Here is an 18,386-nt window from a genome sequence, read left to right as displayed (position 1 = left end):
AGAATTAGTTAAATTCTTACCTGGTAGAATAAATTTAGCCCTGTCAAGTGGGGGAGGGGAGCTTGTTATTTTTCTATGATTCTTGGACAGTATACATTTCAATAGGTTGACAAATCACAAAGGTCCAAAAATAGCCTGTATTTTTTTCCACATTAAATCTAAAATTAGCAAGTTCTTATTTCTAATCTATTCTGGTTTTCTTTTTTTTCCAGATAGTTGCCTAACAATTTTAAAATAAGAGGGTATAAAACTGCACATATCTAATAAAAATGTTCCAATAAATGTATTAAGAAAATATAGGGCTGGGATCGTGGCTTAGAGATAGAGCGCTCGCCTAGCACGTATGAGGCACTGGGTTTGATCCTCAGCATCACATAAAAATAAAATAAAGATATTGTGTCCACCTATGACCAAAAAATAAATGTTTTTTAAAAAAGAAAATATAGATGTTTATTTGCATTCTATGGGCAAATATGTTTAGTCTTAAGACTTTCCATAGTACTTGATATTTCAAAAATATCAAGAGTCTCTCTATAATGCCAAACAGATTGAGAAATCTCTCATTGAAATTTCTTTTTCTGTTTGAAACTGAAAGCAGACACTTTCTTACTGAGAATTCACATTTTTTTGGAACACTGTGAGACATTGGTCCTATTAATGTCGATTAATTAATTTTGACAGTTTAGTGGATGGTTTTTTCCAGCTATTAGGAGAAAAACTATTGTTTTCATTTATGCATCAAGTCAATTTTATTTTTCATGTTGTAATTAATAGAGATATTTTCAAGATAATTTTTGACAAAGAAAATAATTATCTTAAATAATTTTAAAAATCTGTGACCAAGACAATCATGAAGTTCTTTTAGTATTCAGTGACTAGATAAAGTTTTTCTTTTGTGAGAAACTATGTGCTTCTAATTATATGAATATAAAAATTGGAAAATTCACTCTTTCTTTTGATTTGGTTTTCAGTAAGCTCAGGGCTGAACTAAGGCCCCATTCTCAATATATACTTTCCTCTTCATATTTAAGTATATTCTCCTCATCTTTTCATGGCCCTTTAATTCATGGTTACTTATATTTTATATCAATAAATCTAAACTCTATAGTAAAAAGCAGAGGGTTCATTAATTTTAACAAAAATATTATTCCAAACCATTTATTATACCCACTATATGCCACTCATTATTCCAGAGGATGAGGATACCATTAGTTAAAAGATCATTTTCATGACAGAAGAGAATGTGTTTTTCTATATCCTTAAAAGAGGGGAAAAATCTGCCAATCAAACAATTTCAAGAATATGGACATTTAAGGCTTTCCTTAAAAGAAAACCCTGCCAACATAAATTTAATCCTCATGAAGAGTTCAGTTAATACAGTGTGTTGATATCTTCTGGCTGCTATTTACTGGAATATGGAAAAATTTACTTGCTACACAACCTCCTTTTCAGGGTCCTACAATAAAACAGTCTTCATCCTTGAACATGTGCTAAGCACTAATAATAGCACTAATAACACCATGAAATAAAAGCTTTTAAATAAATTTTCCCTTAATAGCAGAGATCAATTTAAACATTGTAACTTCCAGGAAAAGATTATTTGGGATCTTAGACATCCTTTCTCAGAATATTGGATATAACAAAAAAAATAGCTCCTAATGGGGAAGAAATAATGCAGGAGTGTAGCTGACTTAGACATGAATATTGTTAAAACAGGTAAATCAGCTCCTTAGAGATGACCAACCTTGAAAATTTGGTGTGCCAAAATTTATCCTTGGTTTTGAGCTTTGTTTTGCTTTACTGGCTTGCAAATTTGTGTCCCACAGTGACCCTAGACTAGCCTGCCTCCTGCCAGCATGATGTTAGGAAAGGTATTGAAATTCACAAGGATCTTACCCTTGGCTTCCACTTCCCTGGCTCAGCATTCTCACTCATTTTAAGGTGTTGCCAGCTCAGCATAGCCTTGTATTCAAGGAAGACCTCCCAGCCAGGCCGCCCACAGATACACTTGTGCTTATCACCTGTCCCAGCAATTGCAAATAGACTAGCACTTGTCAGAGGAACCTGTTTATCCTCCCTATGTGGGAGAGAGCCCTGTAAATTATTACATTTCAAAAGGTGTAAAATATTGGACTTCTCTGCTTGAACTATGTGCATTTAGGTTGTAGAAAGCTCTCTAAATAATAGAGCTGCCCTGACTTCACTTCTCTCAAAACTACCTTCAAACATTTTTAAAGTGATATGCCTTTGATGGCTTTCTGAGCCAAATGCTGGGATACATGACATTTTATAAATAATTTTAAATAGTCTCAAGGATTCAGAAAAGCCTCAAATAACAAAGTGTGAACACGGATCTTAAAAAAATCAGAGGGCTTTAAAGAAGAGAAAAGCAGACCAAAAATAATAAAAAGAGAACCCAATTCATTCCCAAAATGCCAGAAGAGAATTTTTAGAATTACAGTAAAGCAATCACTTCCTTAGTTTGTACAACAAAACACAAACTTTGTGGGACAAGATAAGACTTGGTCAAGATTGTCAAATGTATCAATATAGATGTGAAAACTAACTTCATAATAAATGAGTAGGGGTAAAGTCGTCCGAGAGGAATATCCAAACCATTGAATTGGATATCTTCCGATCAAATTCACTGGACATACCATTCTCAGGCCACTAAGACAGTTGAATCACATAAGCACAAAACACGGGCAAAGGACCAATTTCGCGAAGGCGACAGTCTCCCTTCCTACATTCACTTTAGATCTGTCGTCCTGGACTTTCATTCTCAAGAGCATTTTGTTTCTAGGACAGTCCTCCCCCCATCACTACCACCTTATCCATCAGTCTAATTATCTCGTTATTCAAATCTTTCAAAAAGAAAGAGAGTAACTGCAGGTTACTTTCTCTACTCGCGGGCATCTTTTTTTTTCTAATCTCAGTAAGCCTTCAACTAACTTTCCCTGAAAAGGATGTCACCGAAGGGCAATGAAGCTTAAAATCCCGCCATTCTCTCTATTTCTCTCTCTCTCTTCTTTCTGCCTACGCCACCCAAAACTCCTTACTCCGCCCCCCACCTCCAATCCGCGATTTTTTTTAAGCATGCTGGAGGCTGGGGTCTTTAAGAGAACTTCCTCTGTTTCTCCCTCTAACTCAAGACTAGAGGGACAGAAGAAGGACAAGGCACCTAAGGGGACAGGCAAATGAGTTATTTGAGGGGAATAAAAGATCTAATGGAAAAGTCGCCCTAATTCTGTGTTAAGTATTTTAAAAATAAATGAGTGTACCCTTTCCATAGAGTTCAAAATGTTGCCTTTTGCTCTAAGCATTCTTCTTTACCAGATACAATGCCTACTATATACTGTTCTAAACATTTTAAAAATATGACCTTCTTTGCTTTTATTTATACACACACACACACACACACACACACACACACACACACACTAAATTCGTGTGTGCTTTCGTCCCTGCTGTGTTTTTCTTTATGACACGGTACAGCGGGTAAGTCTTCAAAGACAAATATGGAAAAACTTTAACCAGTTGCTACTTTATTGCAAGCAAACCATTTCCTTCTGCAATTTTTCGCAATCATTATAATTAAATACACTAGTTGAGGGGGGGACTTAGGTTTTTTTTTCCCAATTATGATTTTAGGGTTTCCCTCAGGCGTTTGGAAGCGCCCGCTAATTTGCTCGCGTGGCAAACGTTAATTGCACTTGTAGGCATTCTGAAAAACGTGCAGCCCTCACCCAAAGTTGTGAAGGCTGAGCTCGCGAAGACCAGCCGCCAAATGTTCACCTGTGGCTGGGGCGCACTGACCACTCGCGTGCTCAGTCTGGGGAGCTGGGGCCGGGAACCTGTGTGCACTGGGCTCACCCTCAAAAGGACTGCGGGGACCTGGAGCGGGGGTGGCGTCGGGGTGCTGGCCTACTCTGTAGGGAGCAACCGCTCTCAAGCTGCCTGCGCTACCGCGGACAGAGGCCCGAAGTCCCACGCAGGCCGGGCGCACGCTTGAGGTTGGTAGCGGAGATGGAGAGTGACGGCCACCCGGGGACCCGGGGCCAGGCACTGACCCGGGTCTAGCCCTACCAGGCCCCACCCGCTCCACGCCGATTGTGTGATTAGCCGGGGTTACGTTTCAGAAGGCAGAATGGGACGTTTCGGATTTCTGTTCACACGGTTATTGAAGGCACCGCTGCAGGGACCGCACAAAAGAAACCGAGGCAAGTAGGGAAGGAGTTTTATGTTTTAATCGGAGTTTAACACCCACACTTCGGGTCCTCTGCGTTGATCCTGCTCCTTCCTGCACTCCCTGAGAGCAATTCTTGCCCGGGTTGAGTCTTTTCCTGTCCACATCTTTTCCTCTACTCCTTCCCGACCCTACAGGTCTTGTGTTAGGAGAGAATGGACTGTTAAAAAGATGCCCTAGGCGGAGCCCCCCAAAAATACAAATCCGTAAGTGGTGCAGGCACGTGGTGAGTGCAAAATGCCCTTTCTCAAACGCTTTTTTTTTTTTTTAAACCACCAAGCACAGAACTGTCCCGACGCTAAGCGTGGAGTCTTGGGCTGGACCCCAAACCACACGCCGCCCTCCACCTGGTACCTAAGCGCCACCGAGGGTGAGCGGACCCCGGTGTCCCAAGTTCGGTCCCTCACTTCCTGCCCTCGCGGAGATACTTCGGCGTAGCCGGTCCAAAAATTCCACTAAAGGCAGAAATAGTAGTTTAAAAACATAATTTGAAAGAAGAGGTGGAGTCCTAAACAACCCACGTTGCCCGTGCACCAAGAACTATTGGACATGAACCGGGAATTTAGAAAAGAAATTGAATTTCCAAGCACGAATCTTCACTTCTTGAATCTAATTAATTCGGCGGCTGCGATTGCACACGCCAGGGAGATTGAGGAAGAAGTTATGCACTTATTTGGATTACCCAAGCCCAAGAAACTCGAATTGGAAATCCTAAAGTGTGTCCTGAGATCCCCTCTTCATTACTCGAGTCCTTCCAACCATCTGAGTAGACAAAACTCCAGCCCACGGCTGGAGGTCTGCTAAACAGTCCTTGTGGCCGAAGACAACATGGAAATAACTGAGGGATAGCAAATGGGACCTCAGTCGGGCCCTCTCGAACCCTCCGACTGCCAGCGGTTAAGTACCTGCTCGGGGAAACTTGCGTCTTTATCTGTCCACAGCTCAGAGGCCGCGGAAGTTGCCTCAGGAGTTGTCAGAGAGAAAAGCAACATTGATTTAAGGTTTTCAAAAACCCCACAGGGCAAATGTGACCGCTGGGGTCAGCCAGTCAGCAGTTTTGGTCCAGACCAGGGACAGCCGAGCGGGGCGGTTCGGTTAAGTCACGGCGCCTCCCGACGTCACACACGCTTGTTCACACTCAGCCACGCGCTCGGGGTTATTCTTTAAACACAGAACTAAGACTCCCTGGGCGAGACCGCCGGGAGCTGAGGAGGGCCGAAACCCCAGATCCAGAGCCCGCCCCTCGCCGGCTCGCCTCCGCCTCCGCCGCGCTGGCGTCTGAGACCGCGCGCTCACTAGCTGGAATTAAGCAGCCCGCGCTTACGCTCTCCGCGGTCTCTCCCAGCCCGCGCGCAGCTCAGGGTCCCAGGTGCGCGGCGGCCGCATTCCCACGCCTTTGCCAGAGCATTGAGGCGGGCATTGGCGAACGCGGCCACGCCCTCCTACCCCAGCCAATAGCGGGCCACGCCGGCCCCCGAGGAGGCGGTGCCCGGCAGGCGGAGGGGTGGGCAAGCCTGGGGTGGGAGAGGTGACCCCGCCCGCGCGGGGGGGCGTGGCCGGCGCCGGCTCTTGCTGCGGAGAAGGGTTGCGGCGTGGGAAAGAGCCGCGAGGAGCCGACCGCGCCGCCGCTGAAGCCTCGCCTGCAGAAGTCCCGGGAGGGAGAGAGGGAGGAGGCAGGCGGGGAGGGTGTTGCACCCCGCTCAGCGTCGGTGATTCCGGCAGGGCTGCGCCCGGAACGATCTTTGCCGAGATGAAGCGCCCTTGCGAGGAGACGACCTCCGAGAGCGACATGGACGAGACCATCGACGTGGGGAGCGAGAACAATTACTCCGGGTGAGCGCGCGCTGGGCGCGAGCTGCCAGGGCCCAAGGGTGTCAGGGAGCTTTGGGCACGAGGGTTTCTTGGAAATCCCGAGGCTTCTGTCTGCAGCGTCCTGCTAGAGAGAATAAAGTTTTGCCGGAGAAACTTTAAGTGGTGGGCGCTCGTTTAGCTTAAGTTGGGTGGGGCGAGAGTTGTGGGTTTTCTCTCCAGGGGTGGGGCAGAGGACTGAGGACGCAACTGAACCGGAGAGTGCAGGCGTTGGCGAGGGAGGGTCCCAGGCTGTCAGCTTTGGGCGCGGGGATAGGCACGTCCGGCTACTGGAGATGCCCCCGCCGCCGCTGAAGCTGTATTTGGAGGCAGTTCCAAAATAGCTCAGGAGAAGAGAAGTAATTTAACTTTTTATTTTTGGAGAGATTTGGGTTTTGGAGCAATTAAAACAATCTACGATGTCAAGCCTAAGTAGCTTGAATTGTGCAGGTTAACCGTGAGTGATTTGTCTATCAGGCGAGTGAGTAACAGATGTAAGGTTCGAATCTGGCATTTTTTTGACTGATAGTTCTTAAGCCTGGAAAAGATCGGCATTCTGATCACAGAAGCCAGACCTCTACTTTCCTGTGACAGAGGGAGATTACCAAGGCATTTTAGAGCCAAGGCGGGTCAAATGATAATTGCTTCTAATTGGCATCCCCAGAAGCACCTTAATTATTTATCTGCAGCTGTCACTCAAAGAGTGAAATTATTCCTGCCTTTGGAAAACTTTTTTTTTTTCACATTCTTATTCTAAACGAATCAGAGTCAGGAATCAGCAAAAGCAACCATACTTACATGAAACGTTTACAAAGTGTCTTCTTATTAAAGTGTTATATCATCTTTAAAAATGAGGTCTGAAAAAACGGAAGATGTCACGTGAAAGGTGAAACCAGTAGAGGAGTGAGAATGAAGGGGTTAGTTAATTCAGAAATAAGATCCAGAAGTGAGAAGGTGAGGTAATAGGAACCTGGTGTGTGCAGTATTTCTGAAATGAAAGAGAACAAATAACAGGACCTGGGGAATTTGAGCCATAAGGAAGCATAGTATTCATGAATTATGAAGAGAAAGAGATACAAACTAGAAAGGAGTGTAAAAGTTATGAGACCAAATAATAATTTTAATTTTTAACATAAATATGCCTTTTCATTAGAAAAACTCAAGGTGGATTGCAGCTTCTGGAGATTTAAGCTTAGTTTGAAAGCTGAGTGACAGCTATGGTTTCGTTTTCAAAGTAAAGCCTTTACCTAGTACTAAGCCTAACTTTAATTTCGCTGTCATTACATATGTAATTTAGGTTATTCTTTGGGAATGTTAATGTGCAGAACATCAAATTTGTGGGTTTTTTCCCCCCTGTTTAAGATACTCCTAATTGAAGTTTTGAAATAGTAATAACTTCTCTACATTTTAAAGTTTGCATCTAGGGGCAACAGTTTGATGTGTGATGACTATTTGATAGTGCTGTTTCATATGATCCTTATTTTTGAAAGTGATATTACTTTGTTCAGTGTGTCTGACAGGAGGGAGGACCAATAGAATTGGCATCTGGATTACCAATTAAATATATTTCAAAGGCATAATTCCTGCCTGAAAAGACACAGAAGGGCCCAAAGCAAGGCTATTAGAAGGGAAGTAAAAACTAAGAATAAAATAACACAGGCATGAATTGTACACTTTGAATATTTAATGGGTGCCACAAAGTACCCAGTAGAAACCATTGTTATGTTAATGCAGCACCTGACATACTCTTCCTATTTCTTAGGCAAAGTACTAGTTCTGTGATTAGATCAAATTCTCCAACAACAACATCTCAAATTATGGCAAGAAAGAAAAGGAGAGGGGTATGTGATTTTTTTTCTTTTTATTTCATGTAATCCAGCCTAATATATAACAGTTGTGTTTTTCCATTATGAGTAATTTTATCATTTATGTATTCATAAACTTCTGTTGTTTTGCTTTCTTTGAGATAGATTATAGAGAAAAGGCGCCGGGATCGGATAAATAACAGTTTATCTGAGTTGAGACGACTGGTGCCAACTGCTTTTGAAAAACAAGTAAGCTACTCCCCTCACCCCCAAAACCCAAAGAATCTGATTCTCTCATCTGGGAATGTGAGTTTCTTGTTAAAGCTCATTAAAATAATGGTGTATGTGCCCTGATCTGGCACAGAGCAGCTATTTCAATAAAATGCTTTGTTGTGGCAAAACTATTAAAAACATAATCCATCATGAAGTTGAAAAACATTTCCATTCTTTAGCTTATTTTCCCCTTTAGGGTAACAGTGTTCATGCTTTCTTCTGTTCTTTCTATGAACACCACTAGTGGTTTTGTTTAAAACTGTGCTGTATGTAATATTCTTCAAAACATATATGTGAAATATCATTTTTTCTCAAACTACTAAAAAATCTTTTAAATTAAAAAAATAAATAAAGCCCAGGAAGTAACTTTCTAGTTCTACTTCCTAAATAATACTACTAATACAATTCATTTACCAAGCCTCTTGCTTTCATTTTTAATCGCTGGGTTAATAGAATGATGTTTGATTTGGGGCACATTTTGGAAAGTTGGCAAAAATCAAATTAGTCATAAATGCCTCTTTTCAGGGTTCAAATATTCTTTTACAAAAACCAATTTTACTCAGTTAGAAAAACAGAAAGCCAAATGTTTAAATCTTTCTTTGTGGTTTAGAAAAGTGACGTTTCTCTGGCTGTAGTGGCTAATGGCACGGATTTCTAAGAGCATCTTTCAAAGGATGTGGCATATGTCCTTGTTGAAAATATTTTCAATTGAATTCCAAGTAGGGTACCAGAAAGCAGTTGTTTGTTTATTCCATTTTTTGTTTGTTTGTTTACTTCATGAATCCACAAACATTCTAAAATAAGGCCAGCAAAGTCCTTGGAGATTTTCCAGAAACTACAGTTTTTAGCTATTGGTCACTTTCACAGAAACTCCTTGTACATCTTCATGGAAAAGTTGAACACTGACAGAAGTACAGGATATGATGTGCTATTGATTATGAATCTTTAAGAGAAAGACACCCAATTTATATGCTGAGACTGTTTTTGTTTTAAATACAAAAATTATATGTTTGATTAGTAGCATTTTCAATGACAAGAGCTGCAAATTAAAATGTCAATAGTAAATGTTTTTAAAATTTTGAATATTGAAATGTCTATGGTTATGAGAAACAGTTTGGTGTGCCCCTCCACTCCCTTGATTGGTTGGATTTTTTTTTTCTCCTTAAATGTTGACTTAAAACAAACCTTAAAACAAACCTCAGTTGTTTGGCAGCTAGTTACCATAAACATAAGCTTTCCCATTAGCAGGGTTTGGCTACCAACCCTAGAGAGCTGGCCCTGTCACAATATGATTAGAAGAGTGTTTAAACTTTAGAGTTAAATAATTCTAACACTCTTGCCATGTCCTGGGTGCTGATAATTTTCACAAAACAAATAAAGCATAGAAACCTGGAATAAACTTTAGAATGCTTTGAGAGAGAGAGAGAGAGAGAGAAAGAAAGAAAAAACCACATTGGTTTAATTATTTAGCTCTTCCAGAAAATTAGAAGCCACCCACAGACCCTGAGACAGTTTGAGGTGGTATATTTGTATTTCAATTGATTTCCAGGGGTTGCCTTATTTTAAAAACAGGAACATAAAAATACATTTGCAAGACAAATTTTATTAAGAACTGTTTTTAAAGGTTCAAAAATCCTTAAACATTTATTATGCTTCTTAAATAAGTTGTAAATATTCCTTTTTGTTTGTGATCATGAAATTCACAGTGACACCTGCTGGTAACTATTAAGGGATTAAAAAAAACTAATTTTTTTTCTTGGTTCTGCTTACTGGTGGTTTTTATGAATCGCCTTAAGGCTTTATCAGAATTTTCTGTTTTTTTAAAAAAAATTTTTGTAGTTGTAGATGGACAGAATGCCTTTATTTTATTTGTTTATTTTTACGTGGTACTAAGGATCGAATCTAGTGCCTCATGTATGCTGGGCAAACACTCTTCCACTGAGCTATTTTCTATTTTTGACTCATCTACTTTTAACAATAATTTGCTAAAATCCTGTCCCCTTATATTCCAGAGTTGGTATTCAACTGATCTATACTCCATCATTATATGAATATTGAATGCTTTCTAATAAAATGTAATATTAACCAAGGTAGAAATAAAACACAAAGTTTGACATTTTTGCAATTTTAATACATTTTTGGAGTGATCTTAGGAATATAATTATCATTAAAAATCATTTATTTGATGTCTTCTTTTGGTCTTTAAAAGTTAAAATGGTAAGTGCCTATTATTAGGTGTTTCCCTGTAAAGTTGGAAAGAATTCAGATTTCCCTATGAAGATAATAAATTTAGAATTTTCTAGTGAGAGGGAAAATTGAAACTATAAAACTAAATTCCATCTATAATGTTCCAAGTTAATTGCTGAAAGACTTAGGAGACTGTATTTTTTTTTTTAATGAAGGGATCTGCAAAGTTAGAAAAAGCTGAAATATTGCAAATGACAGTGGATCATTTGAAGATGCTTCAGGCAACAGGGGGTAAAGGTAAGTTGGTGGCTTTGTTTTTTATTCCCTTTCTACCTTTCTCTTTTCATCTTTCCCTCTAATATTGTAAGGAAGTCATAGTTGAACAGTTCTTTAACAAGCTGAGATAGGCGGCCCCAGATTAAAGCCATGGAAATCAATGCTAATGGCAGGATTGAACTCGTGGGAAAGAACTTCTGTAACAAAAGAAGCACTTGACCCTGGGCTTGTGTTTGCTTTCATAATACTGTGGGAGTAAAGCTTCATTCACAGCAGCCTGGTCAGAGATTTGTTTGGGATTTAAGAAGCGCAACCTGGAATCTGTACAGAAAGACAAAACAAACACACAAACATCCAAATATAAACAGGAGGTTAGAAGCAATCCTTCTTTCTTGTTCTTCTTCCTCTTCCTAATTCTTCCTTCTTCCTTTTTCTTTTTACTTCATTAAATCAAGGCTAGAACTCAAAATCGTGTAAGAATTGTAAAAGAAGTAACTAGAATTATTTTTATTATTGCTTTCAGAGTTTAGTTGGTCTTGGCTTTAAACTAAACAAAACATTTGAAGTGCAGTTAGGAAATGTCTATATTAGAAATTATGAACAAAGTCGACTCATTCTTGAGTAGACAGGAGTCTCCTCTGGGCCCAGTTCCCTAGAGACAGATTCTCTGTACTAGACAGTACCTTAGGAAGGAATTTTCAAGGGATCAGAGAAGGATCAGTAGTATCTCAGGCTAAAAATAGTAAAAGCTACAATATCATTCAGATTTCATTATCCCCTTCCCCAAATATCACTTGATGAATGACAGCTTTGATTTTGCTTGTTTGTAGCTTTTTCATTCTTTGGAAGCCTTTGTTATTCATCTCATCCAAGAGTGTTATTCAATATACTTAACCACTGAATAGAGAGAGGGTACTATAAGGAGTTAAGTGTTAAACTAAATACTGGAGGCCTCCTGTGCTCAGCATTAGCCTTCTACTAATAGCTATTATTTCTCAATCAGGACAGAGCAAGTCATTGGACGAAATGACATTTTACCAGTGGGAGAACTGGTAGATTATCTACCCTGCCTTTAACCATCTTTTACCTGTGTGAAGTACAGAGTGATTATTAAGTTCACACATTATAGCTTATCTAGGTTATACCTTCCCAAGAAGCCATCCCAAATGAATAAAGAGTAAGATTGGATACAAACATTTCTTGTAATATAAAGAAGAGAAGTGAGTTAAATCATAGAAAGCCTGTGATCCAGCCTAGCTTGGCCACTGCCTTGCCTTTGACTTCCACAGAAGTAATCTGCTGCTCTTTGAGGCTTCCGTTAGCAAGATGAGCTCCAAAGACCTCTCCAGCATCATGGATGTTTCCACACCTAAGGTCTCAGAACGTTGAGACTGATTGAGCTAGTGATGGTACAGAAGAAGTGTGATTGCTCTCCTTCCCTTGGCATTGAAATGTTATCAGGGTTTCAAATATTTGGCATGAGTTGTACTTCTAAAGAGTAATATTGTTCTTTGGCTTCATAATAAAAGCTGAGTTCCATCTTGGTTGCTATTCTTGGCTACCTGAACAGTCCTAAAATTCATCCCAGAATAGTTTATGAGCAGACATTTCCAAGTAGGCATCATGCAAGTCTCCTGACTGCTGGGTCATTAGAAAGGTTATAGAACAGGAGAATATGTGGGTCTTAAAGAAGGGGACTGGTAGTTTGGTCTTGCATAATTAAAGATTCCCAGCTATCTCAGAATGTCGGGGTAAAGAGCATGGACTCTAACTTGGTTGCCTCTTCCTGACTCCTGGCTTGACCATTTGTTAGCTCTGTGACCTGGGATAAATGACTAACCCTTGCTTAACCCCAGTTTCATCATCTGTAAAATGAAGATGGTTGTTGTGAGTAAATGCACTTCAAGACTTAAAGTCCATAGCATCATGCTGGCACATAGCATGGTTATGGACACGTGTGCTATGTTGGCCCGAGATCCATTCACAAGAGACAGCTACTCATCATTGTTTCTCTCTTGCATTCAACAACAGGATAGGAATTAAATAGTTTGTATTTTGTAGGATGCAACAAAAGACTCAGCCATGTACAGCAATTTAGCTGGCAAACCACAAACGTCACTTACTTCATGACCACAAATAAAATTTCTCAGAAGCTCCTGGAGTTTCAAATCTGTTAGTTTATTCCTTATAGTCCATCTTGATAATGTGGTAGTTCTAGAGAAGATTTGGTAGGGTCACTTAAATTTCTAAATCTTTTTGGGTTTCTAGATTCTAATCATTACCTTCCTCCTCCTCCTCATGGAAATCAAAAGATTGCAAAAGCCCTGCAGAGAACCCTCAGAACTGAAATTTGAAATCATTTCATGGAGACATTAGGAGCTTCTCCTACTAACCCCGGAGGCTTTGTTGATTAGCTGTGCCAAGGTCTTGGGATGATAGCTAGTTTTGCAGCCCATCTTCCACATTCCATGATATTCTCTTGTATCAGCATTGTGCTTTTGTTTCTGTTTTAATGGTGAATACATTTGCCCCAAACATCTTTTTTTAAGACTTCCAGGTTTCTATTGGAATTCTAGCTTTACAATTTTGACTCTATGTGACTACTCTTTTCCAAAATACTTAGGTTCTAACTTAAGTTAGTCTAATTTTTAGTAGATGATAAACAGGTAATACTTTGAGCTGAAAAGCATAAAAAGATAATATAGTAAATGCCTTAGATGAAATTAATCTTATTTGTCATTCATGTATACACACATCCAAAATGTGAGTACAGTAAACTTCTAATTTGAAAATTACTTAAAAAGAAATCGCAAATTAGAAAGAATCAGAAAAGGATATATTTGGACAGACTGGTGATCAAAGAAGGTACCATTCCCCCCCCCCCAAAAAAAATATCTATTATCATGCCCTTAATTGGCACTATAACAATTAGAAATCACTATTTCCTATAATGTATTATCTCTGGATAAAAAAAGACTTATAAAAGGCCCAACTTTAGCTATTTTAATGGTAATAACCTACAGATGTGGGGTGTTGGGGCATATACACAGATACAATTAATACACATTTTTCCTTTGGGAAGATGCCACATAAAAGTCAAATAACCAACAAAGGAGATACATATTTGAACTTCAGAAAAACAAAGATTATACAATAGTAATCTCATTTTACTAGAACACCCTTGCATTATATGACAGAAAAATCAGATCATCAAATTAGCAACCAATTAAAAAAAAACCCACATTTTGTTTTCATTCAATTCATACAAAATAATGACAAGATGTATTCACTTTGTTGATTAAAAAAAGTGAGTCAAAAAGTACTTATGAATTAGTGAAATTTTAGCACATATCTACAGAAAGTCCTCAAACTGCTAATTTGCATTTTACAGATGTTTCAGATAAGCCCTGTAATTTCTAACACTTGGGACAGAGGAGAGAAGCCTTTTCTATTTCCATGAAAAAGTTTGCTGGGGAATGTCAATATCTCACAATGCTAAAGAAGAGACACCTTTTTTCTTTTTTTTCCTGGAAAATTTGAAACAGGGACATTATTAATTCCCCCCCACTTCTGATATTTACTTGCATGAATAACTGTGACACATTACCAGTGCTATCACACATGCAAGTTTGAAAGCATACTTTCTTCTACAGAAATTAAAACTATAAATAACTGACAGTATTTTCAGAAAAGATTATCGTTCTACTTAAATATCCTAAGGGCACAGTAGGACTCACGTAATCTCATTTTGCTCCTCCTTATCTTTCCATCTCCCCACCCCCACCCCACTCTCCTCAAACCGGTTTTTAGGCTACTTTGACGCCCATGCCCTTGCCATGGACTTCATGAGTATTGGATTCCGAGAGTGCCTGACAGAAGTGGCCAGATACCTAAGCTCTGTAGAAGGCCTGGACTCCTCAGATCCACTGCGCGTGCGCCTCGTATCTCATCTCAGCACTTGCGCCTCCCAGCGGGAGGCAGCCGCAATGACATCCTCAATGGCCCATCACCATCACTCCCTTCATCCACATCACTGGGCAGCAGCCTTCCACCATCTTCCTGCGGCCTTGCTCCAACCCAACGGACTCCATGCCTCGGAGTCAACACCTTGTCGCCTCTCTACAACTTCAGAAGTGCCTCCTGCCCATGGCTCTGCCCTCCTCACGGCCACATTTGCCCATGCAGATTCTGCCCTTCGAATGCCATCAACCGGCAGCGTCGCCCCTTGTGTGCCACCTCTCTCCACCTCTCTCTTGTCCCTCTCAGCTACCGTCCATGCTGCGGCTGCAGCAGCCACTGCAGCTGCACACAGCTTCCCTCTGTCCTTCGCGGGAGCATTTCCCATGCTCCCCCCAAATGCAGCTGCAGCAGTGGCAGCAGCAACAGCAATCAGCCCACCCTTATCAGTGTCAGCCACGTCCAGTCCCCAGCAGACAAGCAGCGGAACAAACAGTAAACCTTACCGACCCTGGGGGACAGAAGTTGGAGCTTTTTAAGTTATGCTTGAACTTCTTGCAATTGTAATTGAATGTTCTTCATTTCAGAGTCGGCTTAAAACCTCTGCACCATGAAGGTAGCCATACAGATACCTACAGATCCACAAAGGAACAATAAAGCTATTTGAGACACAAACCTCACGAGTGGAAATGTGGTATTATCTTTTTTTTCTTTTTTTGTTTAAGGCAGCTTGGTAACCGAACCGACATCAGCAACTTTTGAAAACTCAACACTTGTTTCCATTAAAAGTTTTCTGAAAAATACATGGACTGTAACATTCAGTTACATGTGCATCTGCACAACCGAATTGGGGAAGAAAAATGTCATGACTGAATTCTCTGGAACCTAGATGGGGAAAAGAAATCCATCTTTCATAAGTGCCTGAGCTAAGGAAGGTTTTCTTCTGTACATGCAACATTGCACAAGAAGAGTCTAGGCATTAGGTTAAGAAAGGAAAGGAATAGAAGTCTTGCATTAGGCTGCAGACAATGCCAGAATATTCTGTTGAAACCAACAGTTTTTATTGGTCAAAAAGATTGCTGAAAATTATTTTCAAGTTGAAAGACCTAGTTTGATCTTAGTTTGCTTTCTTTGTACAGACTTGCCAAGCAGTAACATTTAGCAGTGAATTGGTAGAAACAATTATTCCATCAGAACAAGCATTTCTGCTCTGCCTACAAGCCCCCAGGCAATTTTTTTAGATGGTTCAAAATACGGTGCTTCTTTATATAAACCTTACATTTATATAGTGCATCTAGAAGCAATTGCCTACTGTGTGCCTACCAGAGGCCAATTCATGCCAACTTGGAAACCCTCCAGTTTGCAAGACTTTGGATTAATTTATTCAGTTTCATTTGGACTATTTTTATATATTTATCCTCTTCATTTTCTCCACATAACATGTAACATCTGATCTTGTCACCTTTTGGGGAGATATATTTCTGGAGGTGATGAGAAAAGGAGAGAACATTGGGAAGAGAAAAACCACAGTTTTAAAATATTCTTGCTCAAGTTAGTGATCACATTTGATCCCAAATCAAGATGAATGTATGCAATGGGATGTACATAAATTATTTTTGCCCATGCCTAGACTAGTACTACATAATGCTGTTTTGTTTTTTAGATTTTTGCTTAATGGCAAAATAATCTCTTAATACATTGAAATTGAGCACGTGAGATTTTTATATTTGAAAGATTAAAAACACAGCATGTATTATTATGCACTTCATTTCTCTGCTGTGTGGAGAAAGCAATAAACATGAAAATGTTAAACATTATGCAAAAATACTTTTAAATATTTGTTTTAAAATTACTGTACCTAGTCTTTTTCGCATTACTTTGTAACCTCTTTCTATGCAAAAGTCTACATTTCACTAATTAAATGAAGTTCTTTTTGACTATTTTTTATGTGGATGATTTGATTTTCAGATGGAAAGTTGATATGAATTTCAAGTGAGGCCTTCCTTTACATGGCTTTTCTATATATATTTCAAAATCATTTGGTATAATTCACAGCTCACTTGAAATAGCATTTATATGAGTTTATAAGTCAATTAAACATAGGCAGAGGAGACATTTGGAGGCAAGAAGTGTTTATTTTCCTTTGCCGTTTAGTATTAACCATAATTCTTGGTAAAGTGCAAATTCAATACTTCCAAATGTGAGAATACCTCATATGGATAATGATCTAGAATATGTAATGCATTTTGTAACTCAAAAATATTTGTAAAGTGTCTATAAACATCACCTAACTGCATAATAGGCATATGCATGCATCCAGAACATTTATTTTGTTGATATGGATCTGTTGTGGGTATTGTCCCCTCTGGTGAAGATATATAAAATAAGATCTTTATATCTAAAATAAGATATAAAGTTCCTGAAGCCATTGGACCAAAAAAGTGAAAAGAAATAAAAAATTCTTCTTATATATATCAATATGCTCAAAGTAAAAAGAGAGTTATTTTTCTGCCAATAAGTGGTTAAAAAGAAGTAGTTGCAAATCATCTTATTCCTCCTGTCTATAACCCTGTGGATCTGATGCCTTCAGATAGTTGTGATGGAAGTAGGTAATTTGGGGCTATTTTTTTTTTTTTTGATACCTAGGGCCTCATGCATGCTAGGCAAGCACTCTACCACTGAGCTACATTCCCAGCTCTGAAGTTTGTTTTTTAATGATTTATGAACAATAGTCATATTAAGTAATTTTTAAGATCTTAAAGTCAGTTCTGTGCTTGGTATAATGACAGCATTTAGAGAACAGTTTTTCCTTTTTTCAAATACAAACTGCTTTAAAGATCAAGAACTTTTTTAAAATTGGAAATAAATATTTTAAGATAATCCCCTTTCCTACTCCTTCCCTCATTTCTTCTGTTACATTGTTTCCTCCCCAGTTATAAAATATGGGTTATTATTTTTCAGTTTAATGGATTAAATGTTTGCAAACCTACTTGCCTCATAGTCGATAAGTCAGTGTTCCTTAAAATAATCTTTGTCAGTAATTTCAGTAGCTTCAAATTTATTGGTCCATGACAAGTGTTTCATGTCATTAGCTTTTAAATCACATTTCATTATTTATATTAACCAGATCATTGAGTTTACCATCTTTCATTCAAGTGTGCTGTGAAGAGGTGTACCACTTTTAAGTATGGTAATTTTCATGTATGTAACCAAAATTAAAAAGGGATTATGTCCTTTCAACTGGTTTCAGGGGAAAAGAAAGAACTTTTATGGTTTGATTTATTGGTGACCTTTATTTGTGTAAAAGTGGATCTCAAAATTAATTCATAGAGATTTTAGTTAGATAAAAAGAAAAGGCAGCAGTTTGGGGAATTTGAGTTATCCTTCTTTTAATAGCTTTATGTATGCCCAACTAGAACACAGTTCTCTATTTCACATCAGTAAGTTAGAAGGTATTTATTGAGTAACTGTTGTTTACCCAGCACTGCACTGTATGTGTCAGGTTTTGAGTAGTGTGTAGTCAGTGTTCCTTAAGATAATCTTTGAGCATATGAAAGTACAATCCTACATTTAACATTGACAGGTAGGTATGTTGCTGCCCTAGATATTTGCAGGGACACTGAAAAGAAGGAGGCACAGTTGAGAGGAAAAAAGGGGTTTCTGGGAATTGGTGGGGAAGGCTTTTTGTTCTTCTTGAGAACTTTTGCTAAAACAAATAAGATATTTCCTAGTATATTTGAAGAAACATAAGGGATTTAAAAAGTAATTTAACAACAAAAAATCCAAGTATTAGC

The 18,386-nt window shown here is 39.1% G+C and overlaps 2 protein-coding genes across 2 annotated transcripts; one reads left to right on the top strand and one right to left on the bottom strand.

The window, feature by feature from the left end:
• Nucleotides 1–3,524: 3,524 nt before the first annotated feature.
• LOC144366051 (uncharacterized) lies at nucleotides 3,525–5,712 on the bottom strand. Its single transcript, XM_078019234.1, has 3 exons — nucleotides 5,152–5,712; nucleotides 4,601–4,701; nucleotides 3,525–4,385 (listed from the first exon to the last, which is right to left on the bottom strand). The coding sequence occupies exons 1-3, from the start codon at nucleotides 5,236–5,238 to the stop codon at nucleotides 4,178–4,180; spliced, it is 396 nt and encodes a 131-aa protein (XP_077875360.1). The 5' UTR covers nucleotides 5,239–5,712; the 3' UTR covers nucleotides 3,525–4,177.
• Nucleotides 5,713–5,830: 118 nt separating this feature from the next.
• Hey2 (hes related family bHLH transcription factor with YRPW motif 2) lies at nucleotides 5,831–15,267 on the top strand. The gene is made up of 5 exons (XM_005335378.4): nucleotides 5,831–6,079; nucleotides 7,857–7,935; nucleotides 8,065–8,148; nucleotides 10,575–10,656; nucleotides 14,446–15,267. The coding sequence occupies exons 1-5, from the start codon at nucleotides 5,997–5,999 to the stop codon at nucleotides 15,129–15,131; spliced, it is 1,014 nt and encodes a 337-aa protein (XP_005335435.1). The 5' UTR covers nucleotides 5,831–5,996; the 3' UTR covers nucleotides 15,132–15,267.
• The last annotated feature ends 3,119 nt before the right edge of the window (nucleotides 15,268–18,386 follow it).

This window comes from Ictidomys tridecemlineatus, chromosome 8, assembly GCF_052094955.1.
Source record: "Ictidomys tridecemlineatus isolate mIctTri1 chromosome 8, mIctTri1.hap1, whole genome shotgun sequence".
Classification (NCBI taxonomy): Eukaryota; Metazoa; Chordata; class Mammalia; order Rodentia; family Sciuridae; genus Ictidomys; species Ictidomys tridecemlineatus.
Note: the sequence above shows the minus strand (reverse complement) of the source record. Positions and strands in the feature narration are given on the sequence as shown.

Bases quoted from the DNA above. Each gene is read 5' to 3' on its own strand.
- LOC144366051 (XM_078019234.1), bottom strand. From the start codon at position 5,238: ATGTTGCTTTTCTCTCTGACAACTCCTGAGGCAACTTCCGCGGCCTCT. The intron at 4,702-5,151 runs GTACTTAACCGC...TTCTGCCTTTAG, and splicing joins ACGCAAGTTTCCCCGAGCAG to TGGAATTTTTGGACCGGCTA. The intron at 4,386-4,600 runs GTACCAGGTGGA...TCCTAACACAAG, and splicing joins TCACCCTCGGTGGCGCTTAG to ACCTGTAGGGTCGGGAAGGA.
- Hey2 (XM_005335378.4), top strand. From the start codon at position 5,997: ATGAAGCGCCCTTGCGAGGAGACGACCTCCGAGAGCGACATGGACGAG. The intron at 8,149-10,574 runs GTAAGCTACTCC...TTTTTAATGAAG, and splicing joins CAACTGCTTTTGAAAAACAA to GGATCTGCAAAGTTAGAAAA. The intron at 10,657-14,445 runs GTAAGTTGGTGG...ACCGGTTTTTAG, and splicing joins TCAGGCAACAGGGGGTAAAG to GCTACTTTGACGCCCATGCC.